At 47.4% G+C, this 16,566-nt stretch overlaps 3 protein-coding genes across 3 annotated transcripts; 1 reads left to right on the top strand and 2 right to left on the bottom strand.

Annotated features, from left to right (window-relative positions):
* Positions 1 to 6,482: 6,482 nt before the first annotated feature.
* LOC123428066 lies at positions 6,483 to 7,316 on the top strand. Its single transcript, XM_045112231.1, has 2 exons — positions 6,483 to 6,739; positions 6,949 to 7,316. Exons 1-2 carry the CDS (start codon positions 6,545 to 6,547, stop codon positions 7,129 to 7,131), a joined length of 378 nt encoding a protein of 125 aa, XP_044968166.1. The 5' UTR covers positions 6,483 to 6,544; the 3' UTR covers positions 7,132 to 7,316.
* Positions 7,317 to 8,148: 832 nt separating this feature from the next.
* On the bottom strand, positions 8,149 to 12,132 carry LOC123428063 (glutamine synthetase leaf isozyme, chloroplastic). Its single transcript, XM_045112228.1, has 14 exons — positions 12,024 to 12,132; positions 11,607 to 11,899; positions 11,192 to 11,231; positions 10,948 to 11,051; positions 10,785 to 10,833; positions 10,555 to 10,661; positions 10,372 to 10,459; positions 10,131 to 10,259; positions 9,921 to 9,995; positions 9,552 to 9,605; positions 9,439 to 9,476; positions 8,909 to 9,068; positions 8,754 to 8,814; positions 8,149 to 8,547 (listed from the first exon to the last, which is right to left on the bottom strand). Exons 2-14 carry the CDS (start codon positions 11,843 to 11,845, stop codon positions 8,408 to 8,410), a joined length of 1,284 nt encoding a protein of 427 aa, XP_044968163.1. The 5' UTR covers positions 11,846 to 11,899; positions 12,024 to 12,132; the 3' UTR covers positions 8,149 to 8,407.
* Positions 12,133 to 12,749: 617 nt separating this feature from the next.
* LOC123428062 lies at positions 12,750 to 16,012 on the bottom strand. Its single transcript, XM_045112227.1, has 4 exons — positions 15,650 to 16,012; positions 15,307 to 15,540; positions 13,649 to 14,860; positions 12,750 to 13,569 (listed from the first exon to the last, which is right to left on the bottom strand). Exons 1-4 carry the CDS (start codon positions 15,907 to 15,909, stop codon positions 12,957 to 12,959), a joined length of 2,319 nt encoding a protein of 772 aa, XP_044968162.1. The 5' UTR covers positions 15,910 to 16,012; the 3' UTR covers positions 12,750 to 12,956.
* Positions 16,013 to 16,566: the final 554 nt, after the last annotated feature.

Genomic DNA, 16,566 nt, shown 5'->3' with positions numbered 1-16,566 from the left:
AACGTAACTGGGTGACTATAAAGATGCTCTACAAGTATCTCCAAAGGTGTTCGTTGAGTTAGTATGGATCGAGACTGGGATTTGTCACTCCGTGTGACGGAGAGGTATCTCGGGGCCCACTCGGTAATACAACATCACACACAAGCCTTGCAAGCAATGTGAGTTAGTGTAAGTTGCGGGATCTTGTATTACGTAACAAGTAAAGAGACTTGCCGGTAAACAAGATTGAAATAGGTATGCGGATACTGACGGTCGAATCTCGGGCAAGTAACATACCGAAGGACAAAGGGAATGACATACGGGACTATATGAATCCTTGGCACTGAGATTCAAACGATAAGATCTTCGTAGAATATGTAGGATCCAATATGGGCATCCAGGTCCCGCTATTGGATATTGACCGAGGAGTCTCTCAGGTCATGTCTACATAGTTCTCGAACCCGCAGGGTCTGCACACTTAAGGTTCGACGTTGTTTTATGCGTATTTGAGTTATATGGTTGGTTACCGAATGTTGTTCGGACTCCCGGATGAGATCACGGTCGTCACGAGGGTTTCCGGAATGGTCCAGAAACGAAGATTGATATATAGGATGACCTCATTTGATTACCGGAAGGTTTTCGGAGTTACCGAGAATGTACCGGGAATGACGAATGGGTTCCGGGTGTTCACCGGGGCGGGGGGGGGGAACCCACCCCGGGGAAGCCCATAGGACTTGGGGGTGGCGCACCAGCCCTTAGTGGGCTGGTGGGACAGCCCAAGAAGGCCCTATGCACCATAGAAGAAAATCAAAGAGAAAAAAAAAGGAGAGGAGGTGGGAAAAGGGGGAAGGACTCCTCCTTCCAAACCTAGTTGGACTCGGTTTGGAAGGGGAGGGTTGCCCTCCTTGGCTCGGCCGAACCCCTTGGGGGTCCTTGGACCCCAAGGCAAGGCTCCCCCTCTTCCCCCTATATATACGGAGGTTTTAGGGCTGATTTGAGACAACTTTTGCCACGGCAGCCCGACCACATATCTCCACGGTTTTACCTCTAGATCGTGTTTCTGCGGAGCTCGGGCGGAGCCCTGCTGAGATAAGATCATCACCAACCTCCGAAGCGCCGTCACGCTGCCAGAGAACTCATCTACCTCTCCGTCTCTCTTGCTGGATCAAGAAGGCCGAGAACATCGTCGAGTTGTACGTGTGCTGAACGCGGAGGTGCAGTCCGTTCGGCACTAGATCGTGGGACTGATCGCGGGACGGTTCGCGGGGCGGATCGAGGGACGTGAGGACGTTCCACTACATCAACCGCGTTACTTAACGCTTCTGCTGTGCGGTCTACAAGGGTACGTAGATCGAATATCCCCTCTCGTAGATGGACATCACCATGATAGGTCTTCGTGCGCGTAGGAAATTTTTTGTTTCCCATGCGATGTTCCCCAACACAATGCTCCTCAAGAAGACACTAGGGCCACCGTAATCTTCTCACATCCTTGCACAATGCAAGATGTCGTGATTCTACTAAGGGACCCTTGAGGGTGGTCATTGAACCCGTCCAAACAAGATTGGGGTAATCTCCACAACTTAATTGGAGGCTCCCAACAATACCACGAAGCTTCACCACAAAGGATTGTGGCTCCGGGATGACCTCAAATGCTCGGGGCAATCTCCCCGGAGCTTTACACCACAATGATTGAGATCCAAGTCACCACCAAACTTCTAGGATGCCAAAGCACCCAAGAAGAACAAGCTCTAGGGTACCTAGTACCCAAGAGTAATAAGCTTCTCAACTTTTCACTTCCATGTATCACCGTGGAGAACTCAAACCGATGCAACTAATGCAATGTAAAGAACACACGAAGTGGTCAAGTCCCTCACACTCAAATCCCTCCACAACAACAAAAGTTATGGAGTAATATGAGAGAAAGAACAAGGAACTCACAAAGAACTCGAAGATCGAGATCCAAGGGGTTCCCCTCACATAGAGGAGAAAGTGATTGGTGGAAATGTGGATCTAGATCTCCTCTCTCTTTCCCTCGAGAACTAGCAAGAATCATTGGAGGGATTGAGAGTTAGCAAGCTCGGAGAAGATCAACAATGGGGGAAGAACACGACTCAAGTGATAAAAACCATTTGGGAAGAAGACCCCCTAAAATAGGTCTTCCCAAATCCAACCGTTATGTGCAGAGGTTGTGCACAAGTGGTACTACCGTTGGGCTGAGCGGTACTTCCGCTGGAGCGGTACTACCGCTCTACTGCCAGTGGTACTTCCGCTCAAAATGATCACACGCACCCAAGGCACCAGAGATAAAAACTAAGAGAAAGAGAGGCCGGAAGGGTAGGGCGATAGTACCGCGAGAGCGGTACTACCACTCAGACCCCCAACGGTACTTCCGCTCAAAATGGGCAAAGGCACCGACGATGCCAAAGAAAAAAATCTAAGCAGAAGAGGAGCCAAAAGGGGAGGGCGTCAGTACTTCCACTTGAGAGAGAAAACCTGTCCTCGCACTAAAACTACCATAACTTTTGCATACGAGCTCCGAATTGAGCAAACTCAAACTTGTTGGTTATCTTAACAACATGAAGTTATGAAAATGCCAATGATATAGAGATGTGAAACCTCTATGAATGAAGAACTGGCAAAAACTCCAACATCGAAAACATCATAGAGGATGTACATGAACTTTGTCTTTGATGAACTCGAGCTTTTCATGAAGATGACCATAAGCTCAAGAACCCACATAGAGAAAAGTCAACCAAGAACCAAGAAAGATGATGATGCCAAGAATGCAATGGTTTGAGCTCTCAACGAACGATAGGATCAAGCTACTCACTTGAGAGCCCCCTTGATAGTACGTCAATCGATCCTATAACCCGGTCTCCTAACTAACACTATGAGACCAGTAAAACAGAAAACATATCAATGGAAAACCTTTGCCTTGTGCATACTCCACTTGAGCTAGATGATGACGATGTTGTCCTCTTAAAGATGGACCACCTTTCTTGATTGTGCCGGCTCGATGAAGACTAGTAGATTATTCCCCCATACTCCACTATGGACGGCAAGCTTCAAGCATGATCTCTTCTTGATGCTCCACTTGAACTTGCACACCGCAATCTTGATAATGATCTCCATTTGATTTCATCCTCCATGGGTTGTATGAGATATTCCTCTTGATGCAAGCCCATGGAAACATACCTAACCCCACATAGAACTCTCACGTACGCCATGCGTTAGTACACAAAGCGTAATTGACAATGCTTACCATACCATGGGACCACTTGATCCCTCTTGGTACATCTTGTATGCTTTCTGTGTTGGTCAACTTGATTCACTCTTTGACTTAGTCTTGATCAACCTTATATCTTATCTTCTTTCTTTATAAAGATGAAGTCTTGAAGGTAAACATGAATGTTCATACAATCTTCTTCTTCAAGACATGCTTGCAATAAGCTCAACTCTCCCATGGCCAATCTTTGGATAAAACCTTGAATACCACCTTGGTCATCATATAAACTCCTTAAAACCAACAGATGGACTTCAAGAAGTGCCTATGGACAAATCCTTCGAATATAACTCAAGGCAACCATTAGGCTATAGGGATTGTCATCAATTACCAAAAACACATATGGAGAAATATGCTCTAATAATATGTTCCTCCCTCATAATAATTTTCAGTAGCATCATGAAGGAATTCAACAATATACTATCACATACAACATTCTTTTCATGATCCACAAGCATATAATTTTCATTACTCTCCACATAAGCAATTTTCTTATCATTCATAGTAGTGGGAGCAAACTCAGCAAAATAAATATCATGAGTCACTTGATTGTATAACCAAATTGAACATTAAAATCATGATGACAAGTTTCATGATTACTATCACTCTTTATAGCATACATGTCATCACCATAATCATCATAGATAGGAGGCATGCCATCATCATAATCAATTTGCTCATCAAAACTTGAGGGACTAAAAATATCATCTTCATCAAACATAGCATCCCCAAGCTTGTGTCTTTGCATATCATTAGCATCATGGATATTCATAGAATTCATACTAACAACATTGCTCGCATGCTCATCATTGAAGGATTTAATGCCAAAGATTTTATTGAACTATTCTAACAATTTAGCACAATGTTTTGATCCATCATTTTCACGAAAGACATTATAAAGACGAAGCATTTGAGGCGACCTCAATTCCTTTTTTGTAGTTTTATTTTATAAACCAAATTAGTGATAAACAAGAAACTAAAAGATGCAATCGAAGATCTAAATATATACCTTCAAGCACTCAACTCCCCGGCAACAGCGCGAGAAAAGAGCTTGATGTCTACTACACAACTTTATAATTGTAGACGTTGTTGGGCCTCAAAGTGCAAAGTTTTGTATGACAGCAACACATTTTCCTCAAGTGGATGACCTAAGGTCCGAATGATGGACGAGGGCGAACATTATACTCGAACAACTACCTTTTATAACCTGGGTTAGTTTGACATTTGCACCTAATTGTCATACATTAGATTTAGTTGCCTTGGTCTCCAAATTTTGTGTTTATATTTCTTAACCACTAACAAACTCCATGGATATTCGTACCTTCCATTTTTCTAAATTCTTCCCATCAATTTTCTTGTACAAATATTCATGGATAACTACTGCTCCATCTCCAACTCCACCGCACTATGTACCACATGTGACATCTCAATGTTGAAAAATGTGTATTCTCACCCAGAGGTGATGATACAATATTTTGCTTTCCTTATGTGTATGTGGTTAGGACAGCATTTCCTCTCCTCCAAGCTCCACTGATTAGACCATATATCCCCCCTACACCGCTGCTCCAACAAGTAGTTTAGGTTAGAGTCTTTTAGTCCTCACGAAAGCGGCGCTTAGACAAATGGTGGCACTTCATCTTCGAGTTGGTATTCCGGGCTTCGATCCTCGTCAAATTCGTCCATCAGGACAGAGTGGACAGAGGGATCCGACGTAGGTTCCTTGTTGTCTCCTCAGTGGAAGGAAGGTGGATTAGGGTTTCTTGATGTACGTGCGCAAAAGGCAAGATCTGTTTTAGGCACTTCGATCGATTCAAGAGTTCAACAGCTACAACTACGACTCCAAAGGCGTCGAAATCACTAATTAGCGAGTACACCTTTCAATTATTACTCTCATCTTCATGGGTTGCGACAAATGGTGCACTGTATGCGTGCCACTTGTCGTAACCCGAAAAATTTCTCTTTTCTCGTAGATCCGTACTTTCAAAACGTTTTATCTCCTAAACCGTGCGTCCAAATCTCGAACCGTTTTCACCATTGGCTTTCTCGTGTCGAGATCTTTAAAACTAGATCTCATGTTGATAGCTTTTGACGAGCTTTTTTTTCACGAAAAAACCGTGCCTCAAGCGATAGAAAATAAAAACTGAAAACGTGTTTTTTCTTTTTCGAGAGGCACGGGTCGCCTCTTGCAAAGGCAAAACCGTGCCTCTCGCGTAAGCAAAACCGTGCCTCTCGTGGAAAAAAAAGGAGAGCAGAAAATGCGTTTTTTCCTTTCCGGGAGAGGCACGGGCGTGGCTCTCGCGAAGGCAAAAGCGGGCCTTTCGCGGAAGCAAAACCGTGCCTCTCGTGGAAGCAAAACCGTGCCTCTCGTGGAAAAAAAAGGAGAGCAGAAAATGCGTTTTTTCCTTTTCGGGAGAGGCACGGGCGTGGCTCTCGCGAAGTCAAAAGCGGGCCTTTCGCGGAAGCAAAACCGTGCCTCTAGCAAAAAAAAAGGCGTTTTTCCCTTTCAAGAGAGGCACGCGCGTGCCTCTCGTCAAGGCAAACCGTGCCTTTCGTGGAAGCAGAATCGTGCCTCTCGTAAAAAAAAAAGAGGCACGGACGTGCCTCTCGCGAATGTAAAATTGTGTCTTTCACGAAAGCAAAACCGTGCCTCTCGCAAAAAATAAATAAAAAACGAGTTTTTTCCCTTTTCGAGAGGCATGACCATGCCTCTCGCGGAAGCAAAACCGTGCCTTAGAAAAAACAGAAAACGTGTTTTTTGGCGTCAAAAACGCGTTTTTTGCGAAAAAAAGTTGAATTTTTTTAATCCAAAAGTTACGAAAGACCGATAAAAAACCGTAACACCAAAAAAGTTCAGGAAAAAACTACTCAAAAAAGCGAAAACGCGTGTGAAAAAAAAATCTAAAGGAAACGCTCATAGCGCGATACGTGACGGCGGTTGGAAACGTGTCAAGTGACGGCGCACGAAAGAAATCGTTGTGAGGCTTCCGAAAGAGCGCTCGCTAATTGGTTGCTCTGCAAAGGCGCTGGTCCTTGGGGCAACAAATAATTTTCAACTCTCATTGACAAGATCAGGTCGGCTCCAAGCCCATTACATGGTGACTTTTTTCATTTCTTCAAATGGGGCCTAATTTGCAAATGTGCCTAAGGACAGGCGCCATTGTGCAACCGTCGCCCATGTGTACCTAATACATACACGGATGAGAGAGCGTTCTACAAGACCTTCCTCCTCTCCTCTCTCCCTCCATTATTGTCATCTGCCACACGGCCACACCCACCACCACCATGGAAAAGCTGCTCACCGTAGTGTGTGTTTCAAGCCTACTTCTAGCCACTCTCGCGGACGATGCCTCCTCCAGATCTTCTCTTCAGCACCCATCCCTGGACAGCCTACACGACCGTGTTCTAGGTCGCAAAGGCAGAGAAGAAGCAGCATACCACCATTACCGGCGTGAAGACGAGCACGAGGAGCAGCATGAGGTCAGTACGTCTGCCCCCAAAAGATATTCAGAAATGCAAAAAAAAAAACAGAGTTTCTTGTGTAGTTTGCGCAGAGACTTTGCAGCTGAACAGCTGAATCCGTTGATTAGCCGCGTGCCTGCCCGGCAGACAATTCTTTCTTCAGAAGAAAATGTATAGCACCAGTGCACCACCAGAGTTTCTCTTGATGATGAGGTGCACATGTGCAGGTTGTGCCTATGGAAGCCATGGGTGCCGAAGAGAGGAAGAAGGGAAGTTGGAGGAAGGAGGACGAGGAGGAGGACCCGGTGGCGACGGAAGGGCTGATCTCCAGCGCGGACTACAGCGGCGTGGCCATGCACGGCCACAGCTCCCCGCCGGCGCACAAAAACAAAAAGCACCCCAAGCCATAGGCCTCCGGCTGTTCATTTCGTGTGTGATCTTGCCCAGTTCAATCAATGTCCTGTTCTTTGTGCCTTTAGCAAGCAGTAGTCAAGTTTTATGGAATTGGTGCATCCTGAGTTACTGACAGTCTCTGTAAAAGATGCCAAGCCAACGATTTGAGGTGGATCTTCGTTACAAGAAAAATCGAGATGCACACTTGTGTCTTTGCTGATTCGCTGTACGGTATGAGTAGCTGTTTGTTGTGGGTTGGCTCTCTCCAGGGCGGTACTCTATGGCCCGTGGGGTGCACCGTGCACCCAGCAGGTTCAACACTAGCAACGGTATCGCACAGGGATCGGCATGACCCAGGGGCGAGCACAGGGTGGCTGTCGGCATAATTCAGTTGCGCAAATAAACCAAAATCGGTAGGCGTTTTCTTTCAGTTAGCCAGTTTCTTCACTACTTTTCTGTTAAGTTCAGTAGCTGCACGAGTGAGGGCACGCTCGTCATGTCCTCCGTGCGTTTAGGGAGTAGACCGGCTGCACGACTTCGTCCGCGACATGGCACGATCTAGTTTTATTACTCAATAAAAGGAGAAGAAGAACATAAAAGCAGAGCATAACTCTGCGATGCACATTTCCTTGTCCCATTTCTTCAGACAGGAGCGTGTCCTCGAGCTGAGAGAGAAAGAGAGGGCCGTCCGGCAACAGTGGCAGCCGGCAGCCACCACCAACAAACGGACCACCGTCCTCCAGTGGCCATAGCAGCGTCCCACAGCTTCGTACTCTCGTACGGGACACCAAGATTTACAGACGGACCAAACTGAAATAAAACAAAATGCTAGACATACAAAGAGTTACATAAGGTTACACGTTGATTAGGATTCTTTCTTTCTAACTAACCATTCCTCCCTGATTTTCAACGGGGTGAGGCCTTTATTCCCCTTAATTTCCAATCAAAATCCACCTCTTTGTAAAACCTATGTAAAGTTATGTATGTGCAGCATTGTTTAAAATAAAAAAGGGGGGGGGGGGGGGAATCCTCTGTGCGATTCATTATCCTTTTATAATAACGTAGTTCTCCAAATGGACTCAGGTACAGCGAGTGTACAGACCCAACAGATCAAATGGACTCAGTTCAAGCGGAAAAAACACGCGGGAGTGGTTCTACAAACTGTGAGGATTTTGTACAGGCAGTGCCCCGACGGAACCACAGGATCAACAAGAATGGACGGCCAACGGTCTCGCCGCCCGCCGATTTATTTTCTTTTCCCCGGAAGAAGAATCCGTCCTTTTTTCAGGTCCTTCATACCTTCAGCGCCAGCTTCTTGGCAGCGAGGGCCTCCGCCTCAAGGGTCGGCTCCCACAGGATCGTGGTCTCGGCCAGCAGCGCCGTCACGGTGTACGGGTCCATGTTGGAGGCCGGGCGACGGTCCTCCAGGTATCCTGTTGGGCAACAAGGCATTGTTTTCAGTTGAAATTGCAGATTACCAAGCTACGACACGTAGTACCGATATACATAGGCAAGAGGTTTATTTGAATTTTATTTGGGTTGTCATAATTTTATTTGAATTTTAATTGGGACATCATAGTTCTTTTTCTGCATTCCCAACCATTGCAAGTAGGGTTGCAGAACAAGGGAGAGCACATACCTTTGCCCTTCGCCTCGGTGTCTCGCCCCACACGAATAGAGCAGCCACGGTTCGCCACACCCTGATAAACAAAGTGTTGTGATCAGTATAACTTGTAAATAAATAGGAAGGAAAATACAAATAAAAAAGAAAGAAAAGGTTTGCTCCACCCATACCCATGAGAAGTCTGATATGCTAGCTGTCTCGTGTAGCCCTGTCAACCTCCGCTCGTTTCCTTCACCATATGCGGCTATGTGCAAGTCATGGCGAAGTGAAAGGTTCAGGATTGCCTTCTTGATCACGTCGAAACCTCCATCCTCGCGCATGCTCAATGTGCTACATTTACCACAAGAAGAAAACACAGTTTTTCACTTGCAATTTAAGGTGATACTCTATCGAGTAATGAGAAAACTACTTAAACCGTTAGTAACTAACTATAGAAAATACATGTCTATTCGGAATAACATTTATAGTAATTTTAAAATAACCAGCACTGAACATCCATGCCCTGTTTGAAACATTGCATTTCGAAGAATATTTTTCCTTAGTATTTACTCTAACACAGCTAGTCAGCTGCAATAGGTTTTCTGATGCTTTTTTTCAATATATACATGCGGCAAGATATATGTTTCTCAAAAGAAAACGACAAGATATACTTTATAAAAGTTACGCACGATGAACAAATATTAACATAACAGAATGGAACCTGTAGTTTGTGTGGCAGCCAGCTCCGTTCCAGTCACCCTACATCAGATAAATCTTCAGACTGCGAACTTCTAATATATAAATTGCTTCATCAAACAACTTACAGAAATATACCTGGATTGGTTTTGGGTCAAGGGTGAGCACCACACCAGCTTGCTCCGTGATTCTCTGATTACAGTGAGTAGGATGTTAATTAGAAATGCTTATTAATGAGAAAATTAATATCACAAAGGATGGTCACCTGGTCAGTTATGGATTTATGGGTTCTGATGTTTTAGCGAAAACTGTTTTTATGGTATTTAAGAATGGCATTCTTCAAAGTGTCAGAATAAATCATAAGCTCATAGCACATGCACCTATCAGGTTTACAATAATGTAACAAAGAAAGTTGACTTATTAGCCATACTAAGCTAACTAAAAGCAAATAACAAAAGCTCTGTGGTATCAGGCCATCAGGGAACCATGGATAGTTGTTCGAAGTACCTCGAGAATGTATCTGGAAGCCCATATGTGGTCTCCTGCATCAATACCAACGCTGGGTCCAACCTGGTACTCCCACTGCATGAATACAGGTTGTGAATTTTCACTTATTAAACAGTTCGATTTTCCTTTGAAAGAAAGAAGAGGTCGCAAACATCACACATATTCACACATAACAAGCATACATGCACGCATATAAATACGGAGGCTTACCTGACCAGGCATGACCTCCCCGTTTGTTCCACTGATTTCAATTCCAGCGTAAAGGCACGCCTTGTAGTGAGCATCTGATATGTCACGGCCAAATGACTTGTCTGATCCTACGGCGCAGTAGTATGGACCCTGCAACATTTGAGCACAAATATTACTACTTGGTTGTTGTTCAATGAAGTGTACATTTCAGTCAGCCTAAGGTTTATCGTCATCTGATAAATCAAGCTTCTCGATGCAGTACCTGGGGGCCAGGGTACCCTCCAACAGGCCAGCCAAGAGGCCAGTTCACATCCCTCTGCATCAGAGTGTACTCCTGTTCGATTCCGAACCTAGAAAAGCAAATGTTTCAGTTTCGTATGCAAACAAAAGCGAGATCAGAAAATAGCAGGATTTTATATAGCACGGGTACTCGATGCGTAGTTACCATGGCACTTGTGAAGTGACCTTGGGGTCACTGAAGATTTGTGCAGCCATGTGGCGTTTGTTAGTAGGGATGGGTTCCCCCTGTGGTGTGTAGGTGTCACAGATAACCTGAAAAAACAAATTCCGTATTAACTAACACGCCAATTGTATATGTGTAACCAGTAAAGTGACCACTAGCACTACTAATCACTTCTTCATGATTAGCATAAAGCACATCCAGAAGAAAGGTACCAGTATGTTGTTGCCTCCTCGGAATGGGTCCTTGAATATGGCCTGTGGGCTGAAAGCAGGACAGAAAAACATGAACAGAGTCAGCCAAAGTCGATATCGAGATTACGGTATTAGACTGTGTGTGCAAGGCTGAAGAACACATGAACTGTAATTGTCCCCTTACTATAGGATGACTTCACTGTCTTCCCCAGGAGCCTGCCCCGTGCTCGATCCGTCGTAGTTCCATTTCGGCAGCTCTGACGGGTCCTCCACTGGCTTCGAAATCGTCTGAAACAGTAGCATTGCATTTTCTTGTCAGTGGCAGAAATAGAAAGTACAGAAACAATGCTCTGCAGTCAACTCCAGAGACAAGTGTGATGTAGTAGTATGTATGGAAGGAAACAGCGATATGGCCATGAAGATCTTACCCTTGATTTGCTTCTGAGGTCAATTCCAGATCCTCCAACCCTGCACAGTGTGAAGAAAGAAAGTCAGATTTGTTAATTAATAGTAATGCGACTACATGATAGTGGTACGTGCCATGACATGACAGGATCTATTCCTGGTTGCACCCCAAAAGTGGGGTGTCCACTGCCCAAAATCTTATTCAAGTGCCGGAACTACAAAGGCAAAAGCAGTGAGTCGTCACTAATCACTAATCACCCATCACGCCTTTGGAAGCTTTATCTATTATTAGCAGTGTATATCCACTTTAAGGGCGCAAATCCACACTGCAGTGCTCGCTCACGTGCTAATCTAATCAAACCTAGTGCAATCCCCTAAAAGTGCAGGTTTGGCCTATCCTAAGCTGCTAATATGACTCGGAAACAACGGCGGGCGTACCAGATGTACTCGGCGATGATCTTGTCGGTGAAGGGCGTGGTGTCCATGTCGAGCAGCTGCTGCATCCTCTGGATGACCCCGGTGGTTTCCGGGCCGAGCGCCAGCACCTTGAACCCGGAGGTGGCGCGGGCGGCCCTCCTGACGCCCCACACCCTGCCCGCGGGCTGCCTCGCCGGGACGGCCGTCCTGCCCCTCACCCCCACCTGGCACTGCATCGCCGGCACCACCGCCTGCGCCATCGTCGTCTCTACGTACCTACTTACTTACTTACAGCGACTCCGCCGCCCCGAAACCTGCAGCAAGAGAGATAGCCCGTGATCAGTCGCAGCAAAGCAAAGCAAAGCAAGCAGGGCCATTGCCGCCGATCGAATGCAACAGAGAATGGAAGAAGCATTGCATGGAGAACTCCGTACTCACCAGAGACAGCGACGCGGGCGAGAGGAGCGAGGCGAGGGGGCGAGGGAGGAGAGGGGCGACCTGTGAGATCGCGCTGGAAATAATATTTATGGAAGCGGGGGGTGGGTGGTATAAGTATTTTAGATTGCGGGGGGAGATTCTAGTGGCCGCGGGGCGGGCAGTGGCATCTGGCTCTTGATTAGGCGATAGGGCTCTGGGTGGACGAGATTTGAGGCGCCCCTTGCAGCTGCAACGGAGGCAAACCAGGCCAGAAACCAAGCGCCGTCTGCCCAAACAAGGCACACACACACATCTCGGATAGACTTTACAATGTGTTCCTTGTTCCTTCCCCTCCCCTCCGGCTCTGGATATGAAATGAAAGATGCGGCTGCCTCTCCTTGTCACGTCCGTCTCCCGCCATACCAAGCCCAGCCAGGCGAGAGGCGACCTCTCCAACCAAAACCAGACGGCCAACGAGCGCGGCAAGACCAGCACTGCAACGCAAGCAAACTATGTGCTGCGCGACGTGTCTCATTGACCCCGGGGGCAATAATTGGGGTAGCCGTATAGGATGATGGATGGATGGACAGTCATCCCTTCGTCCCCTTTGTCAGATGCTGCATGTTTTTTGGGACGGTGGCCTGTCATAGCTTGGTCCACCTCCACTCCCAGTCGAGCTGCCCGGTGCCGGGGACAGACGGACTAGCAGTGGCGCTGTGACAGCGCCCAGCAGCAGCACACATGGGCTCTGTAAAAATTTTTGGCTCTGCGTTCTTGTGCAACCACAGTAGAAGGTGGTTTTATCCTAGTACATCGTAGCACGGCAAAAGTGGACACCAAACACTAGTCCAGGTTGCACGACCGACGAAACAACCAGCGCTGCAACGGACGCCGTTCGCAGCGTGTGTACATGAAAACTGTTCGGCAAAAATGGGGGAACTCGGGAGCAGCTAGCTACCCTCCGTGCTTCCCGTGCAACGCCAGCATGCCCTTGGCGTACCGCGTCCGGGCCGTCCTGTACATGACGAGCAGCGCCTCGAACTCACGGCGAGCATCGTCGTACACGGCGCACCCACAGAAGCTCGACCTGAAGTCAGCAAAGTCGGACGAGGCTCGCTCCCTGTCGGAGCTGAACATGTCGATAAGCTCCTCCAAACGACCCAGGACGTCGCTGAAGTCGATCCTCCTGCGACCGTGCTGCTGCGGGAGATGTCGGAGCCAGGACATCCACTGGAAGGGCTCGTCGTTCCTCGCCTTGACCGCGAGCTCGATCGACCTCAGCGCATCCTTCAAGTTGTTGTTACTGCCGATCTTGTCGAGTATATCGGCAAAGATTGATCTATGGCTGCTTCGGAGAGAGTTGCTCAATGACGGGAGCTTTGCCGTGGCCATGCACGCCTTCCTGAGAGTAGGTTCATCATCAGAGAGCAACCTGATGGCCACGTGCAGCAGGAGAGCAAATAACGGAGCTTGTTCTTCCACCTTGGACTTGGCAGATCCAGGGCTCCTCACAAGTTCCTGCTCCTCCAACCAGCAGTGCAGAGCAATGTGCGCAAATCCTTCCCATCTGTAACAAAGGTAGATAAATGGTGAGAAACAGAACCACTAGGGATGCCTTTTATTTTTGCAACAGGAATAATACTCACTCAAAGGGTGGCTCAACTTCGATGGCAAGGGTCAAATGGAGCGAGTAGTTGGTGGACGCATTGACTTCAGATTCACCTTCATCGAGGTCAGTGTGAGCCTCGTGCACATGGCCTCTAGGAACATACATTATGTCTCCTTCGTGTAGAACTTCCACCCTTCCGCCACTATCATCCACCAAGCCATCTAAAGAGTGAAAGGGTTCATATAGTCTAGGCAAGATTGGCCTTGTGTTGGGCCAGATCTTCCACTTCTTGCATCCAAGTAGTTGCCAAACAAGCACACAGTGGTCGTCATAGTGCCGGGCCAGGCCTTGAGATCTTGGGGGTGAGAAGTATATGTTGGCCCCTACAGATGGCTGACCAAACAGATCAGCTAGAGCAGAGGCTACAGCAGCAATCTTTTCAGACCGGAACTCCATGCCGCGCAAGGCGATTGAGAAACCGTTCTTGATTGCGCCCTTACATTTTTCAACAAATGCAGCTGCATCTGGGAAGACCGTTCCATCATCGAAGAAATGCTCCTCTACCCCAGATCCTGTTGAGGTCTGATCTGGTGTTCTCACGACTCTTACATCTTGCCTATACTTCACAGGAGCACCCAAGGAATCATGAACCTCGTGGAGAAAGGAATTTATGTTGAGTTCATCCGAAGCAATAGCAGGGCAGGAAACAAGGCCATGTATGAACGACTCGATGATAGCATCAGGTGTTCTAAGATCAAAAGCATTATGCAATGCAGTGAACACAGCATCCCCCTCCAGATCACTTTGTTTCTTCCTGTATAAATAAGGTGAGTTTTCCCAGTACATCAGGGTAAATTTTTGAAAGTCGGATTCCGTTTGTCCAAAAAAGCTTTTTCTGACTTCATCAGGTTTCAGCTGGACTGGATAAGCAAGATCCATCGAAAGCCTAAAAATAGCCTCAGATATCTCATATGGTTTGCTTTGAAGTTGATCCTTCCAGTTGCCGCAGTCAGCTGACGACCGTAAGAGTCTAACTTGGCTCCATCCTTCATACAACAAATGCGTGACTTTTCTTACTAGCTCTTGTTGCAGATTGTGTAACTTGTCGACTTTACAGGAGTTCACCATGAGCACCACTGTGTCGATGATCAAGTACAAACATTTACTTGGCTCTGAAAACCTTGATTGGCACTCGGTGCTCCCGCTACCAACAGCCCCAGAAATAGATTCCACCTGAGAAAATAGATACCTAAAGGAAGTCAATTCCACTGACTGAAGATATTCAGGAAGTACAAACAAGGAGTATCTCTTTCACCAATTACAACAGACTGTGATGCTAGCCTAGTTCTAGATATAGCCGGTAAAATGCAAAGCTATATGATCATATGACAAAAACCGTTTGATGGTTCGATGCCGAAAACTGCCGTGGCTTAATGTACACATAGCTTAACTTGCTCTTGTGAAGATAAAGGTTGGTTTTCATCCTTCTGAAATTTATTCGCACTTTCACACATTCAGAATCTTCAGTAGGAAAACAAGCTAGTGCATGAACACAACTGAAATTCAAGGATATACAAGTTAAATCAAAAGTTTCACTGAATCTCTGGAAGACTATTCATAGCAATCAGACAAACTACTCCGTATAAGCTATGGCTATGGTATACTTTAACCTAGAACAACAAGTTGGATGCTCACAAAAGCCTCGGCAGAACAGGGGAGGCCGAGAGACGCTCCCGGCCAACGGGAGACGCCGACAGATCCATCACGGCATTGCAGGCAGCCTCGGCCACTCGCTGGCTGCCACTCCCCAGCGCCCGCGCCAAGCCACCGGCGACCCCGCCGTCGGATGCCAGCGCCTCGCCGGCCTGCATGGACTGCAGCGCCGCCGCGCCCATCACCTCGCAGCTCAGCGCGGCCACGGAATGCGAGCTGCATCACAAATCGCAAAACAAATTAACTGAGCAGGCTAAGACGGTGAATCCGTGAGTGCATTGCTGCACAGGGAGGGGGGGGGGGGGGGGGGTTCCCCTTTTGGTACCTGGAGGTGAGGAGGAGCGGTAGGAGCGCGACGAGGGATCCGGGGAGGGGGGAGAGCGGCGGAGCCTGGGGCGAGCGGGAGAGAAGACGGCGTAGGAGGCGCGCGGCGGTGGAGGAGGAGGAGGCGCGTTGGTTCGGCCCGGAGGTTGGCGCGACGGCCGCGAGGAGGATGGGGAAGACGTCGCGGTCGAAGGAGGCGGCCGCCTCGTCGCCGCTTCCCTTCCTCCTCTTCTTCTTCCTCGCCCCGTCGGGATTCCCCATTCCCGGCGTCTCGCGACGGCTCGTGGCGGAGCTAGAGCGGGGCTGCGCGGCGGCGGGGACGGCGGAAACGAGAAGCGTGATGCCGTGTTGCCTCTTGGTTGGCGGATACCATGCTTCCTCGTGATATTACGCTTTCCGCGAGAGCTCACTGGCTTGAGGATAGCGCCAACATAATTGACCGAAATGTAATCACACATAAAATAAATAAAAATCTTCGGATCTACTTCCTCCGTTCCTAAATGTAAGTTTTTCTAAAAAATATATTATGAACTATATATAAAATAAAATGAATGAATTTATATTTTAAAAATATATCTACATTTAATTAATGCTTGATGAAATGGGTGTTTTGAAGAATATCAAAGGAGGTGGATGTTAGCAGCCTAGGCTCAGCTTCCGGTCCATTGAAATACCTTCGAACGTTTTGGGTATGCATCGGACACCACTACAGACGAAGAGCTTACAACATCCCAAAAGACAAGTTTGAAGGAAGTGTGGCACTCTTCCTTAGCCTCCTCCCGTATTCAAGGTGGGATTAAATTCACTCGCATCCTCCTAGGAAAGCCCTCCTAGGGTGGCGTGGGGCATAGCTCTGGTACCACTTGTTAGCGGTTTAGGCCTAGCTCCTGGTCCATCAGCATACGTTCGGACGTTTTT

This window comes from Hordeum vulgare, chromosome 2H (genome assembly GCF_904849725.1).
Source record: "Hordeum vulgare subsp. vulgare chromosome 2H, MorexV3_pseudomolecules_assembly, whole genome shotgun sequence".
NCBI lineage: Eukaryota > Viridiplantae > Streptophyta > Magnoliopsida > Poales > Poaceae > Hordeum > Hordeum vulgare.
This window is presented reverse-complemented; position numbering and strand designations above follow the sequence as displayed.

Excerpts from the sequence above, each read along its gene's own strand:
- LOC123428066 (XM_045112231.1), top strand. The coding sequence starts at position 6,545 with ATGGAAAAGCTGCTCACCGTAGTGTGTGTTTCAAGCCTACTTCTAGCC. Across the intron at positions 6,740-6,948 it reads AGCACGAGGAGCAGCATGAG|GTTGTGCCTATGGAAGCCAT; the intron begins GTCAGTACGTCT and ends GCACATGTGCAG.
- LOC123428063 (XM_045112228.1), bottom strand. The coding sequence starts at position 11,845 with ATGGCGCAGGCGGTGGTGCCGGCGATGCAGTGCCAGGTGGGGGTGAGG. Across the intron at positions 10,260-10,371 it reads GAGGGTACCCTGGCCCCCAG|GGTCCATACTACTGCGCCGT; the intron begins GTACTGCATCGA and ends CAAATGTTGCAG. Across the intron at positions 8,548-8,753 it reads CACCGAGGCGAAGGGCAAAG|GATACCTGGAGGACCGTCGC; the intron begins GTATGTGCTCTC and ends GTTGCCCAACAG.
- LOC123428062 (XM_045112227.1), bottom strand. The coding sequence starts at position 15,909 with ATGGGGAATCCCGACGGGGCGAGGAAGAAGAAGAGGAGGAAGGGAAGC. Across the intron at positions 15,541-15,649 it reads CCGCTCCTCCTCACCTCCAG|CTCGCATTCCGTGGCCGCGC; the intron begins GTACCAAAAGGG and ends TTTGTGATGCAG. Across the intron at positions 13,570-13,648 it reads GAAGTTGAGCCACCCTTTGA|ATGGGAAGGATTTGCGCACA; the intron begins GTGAGTATTATT and ends CCTTTGTTACAG.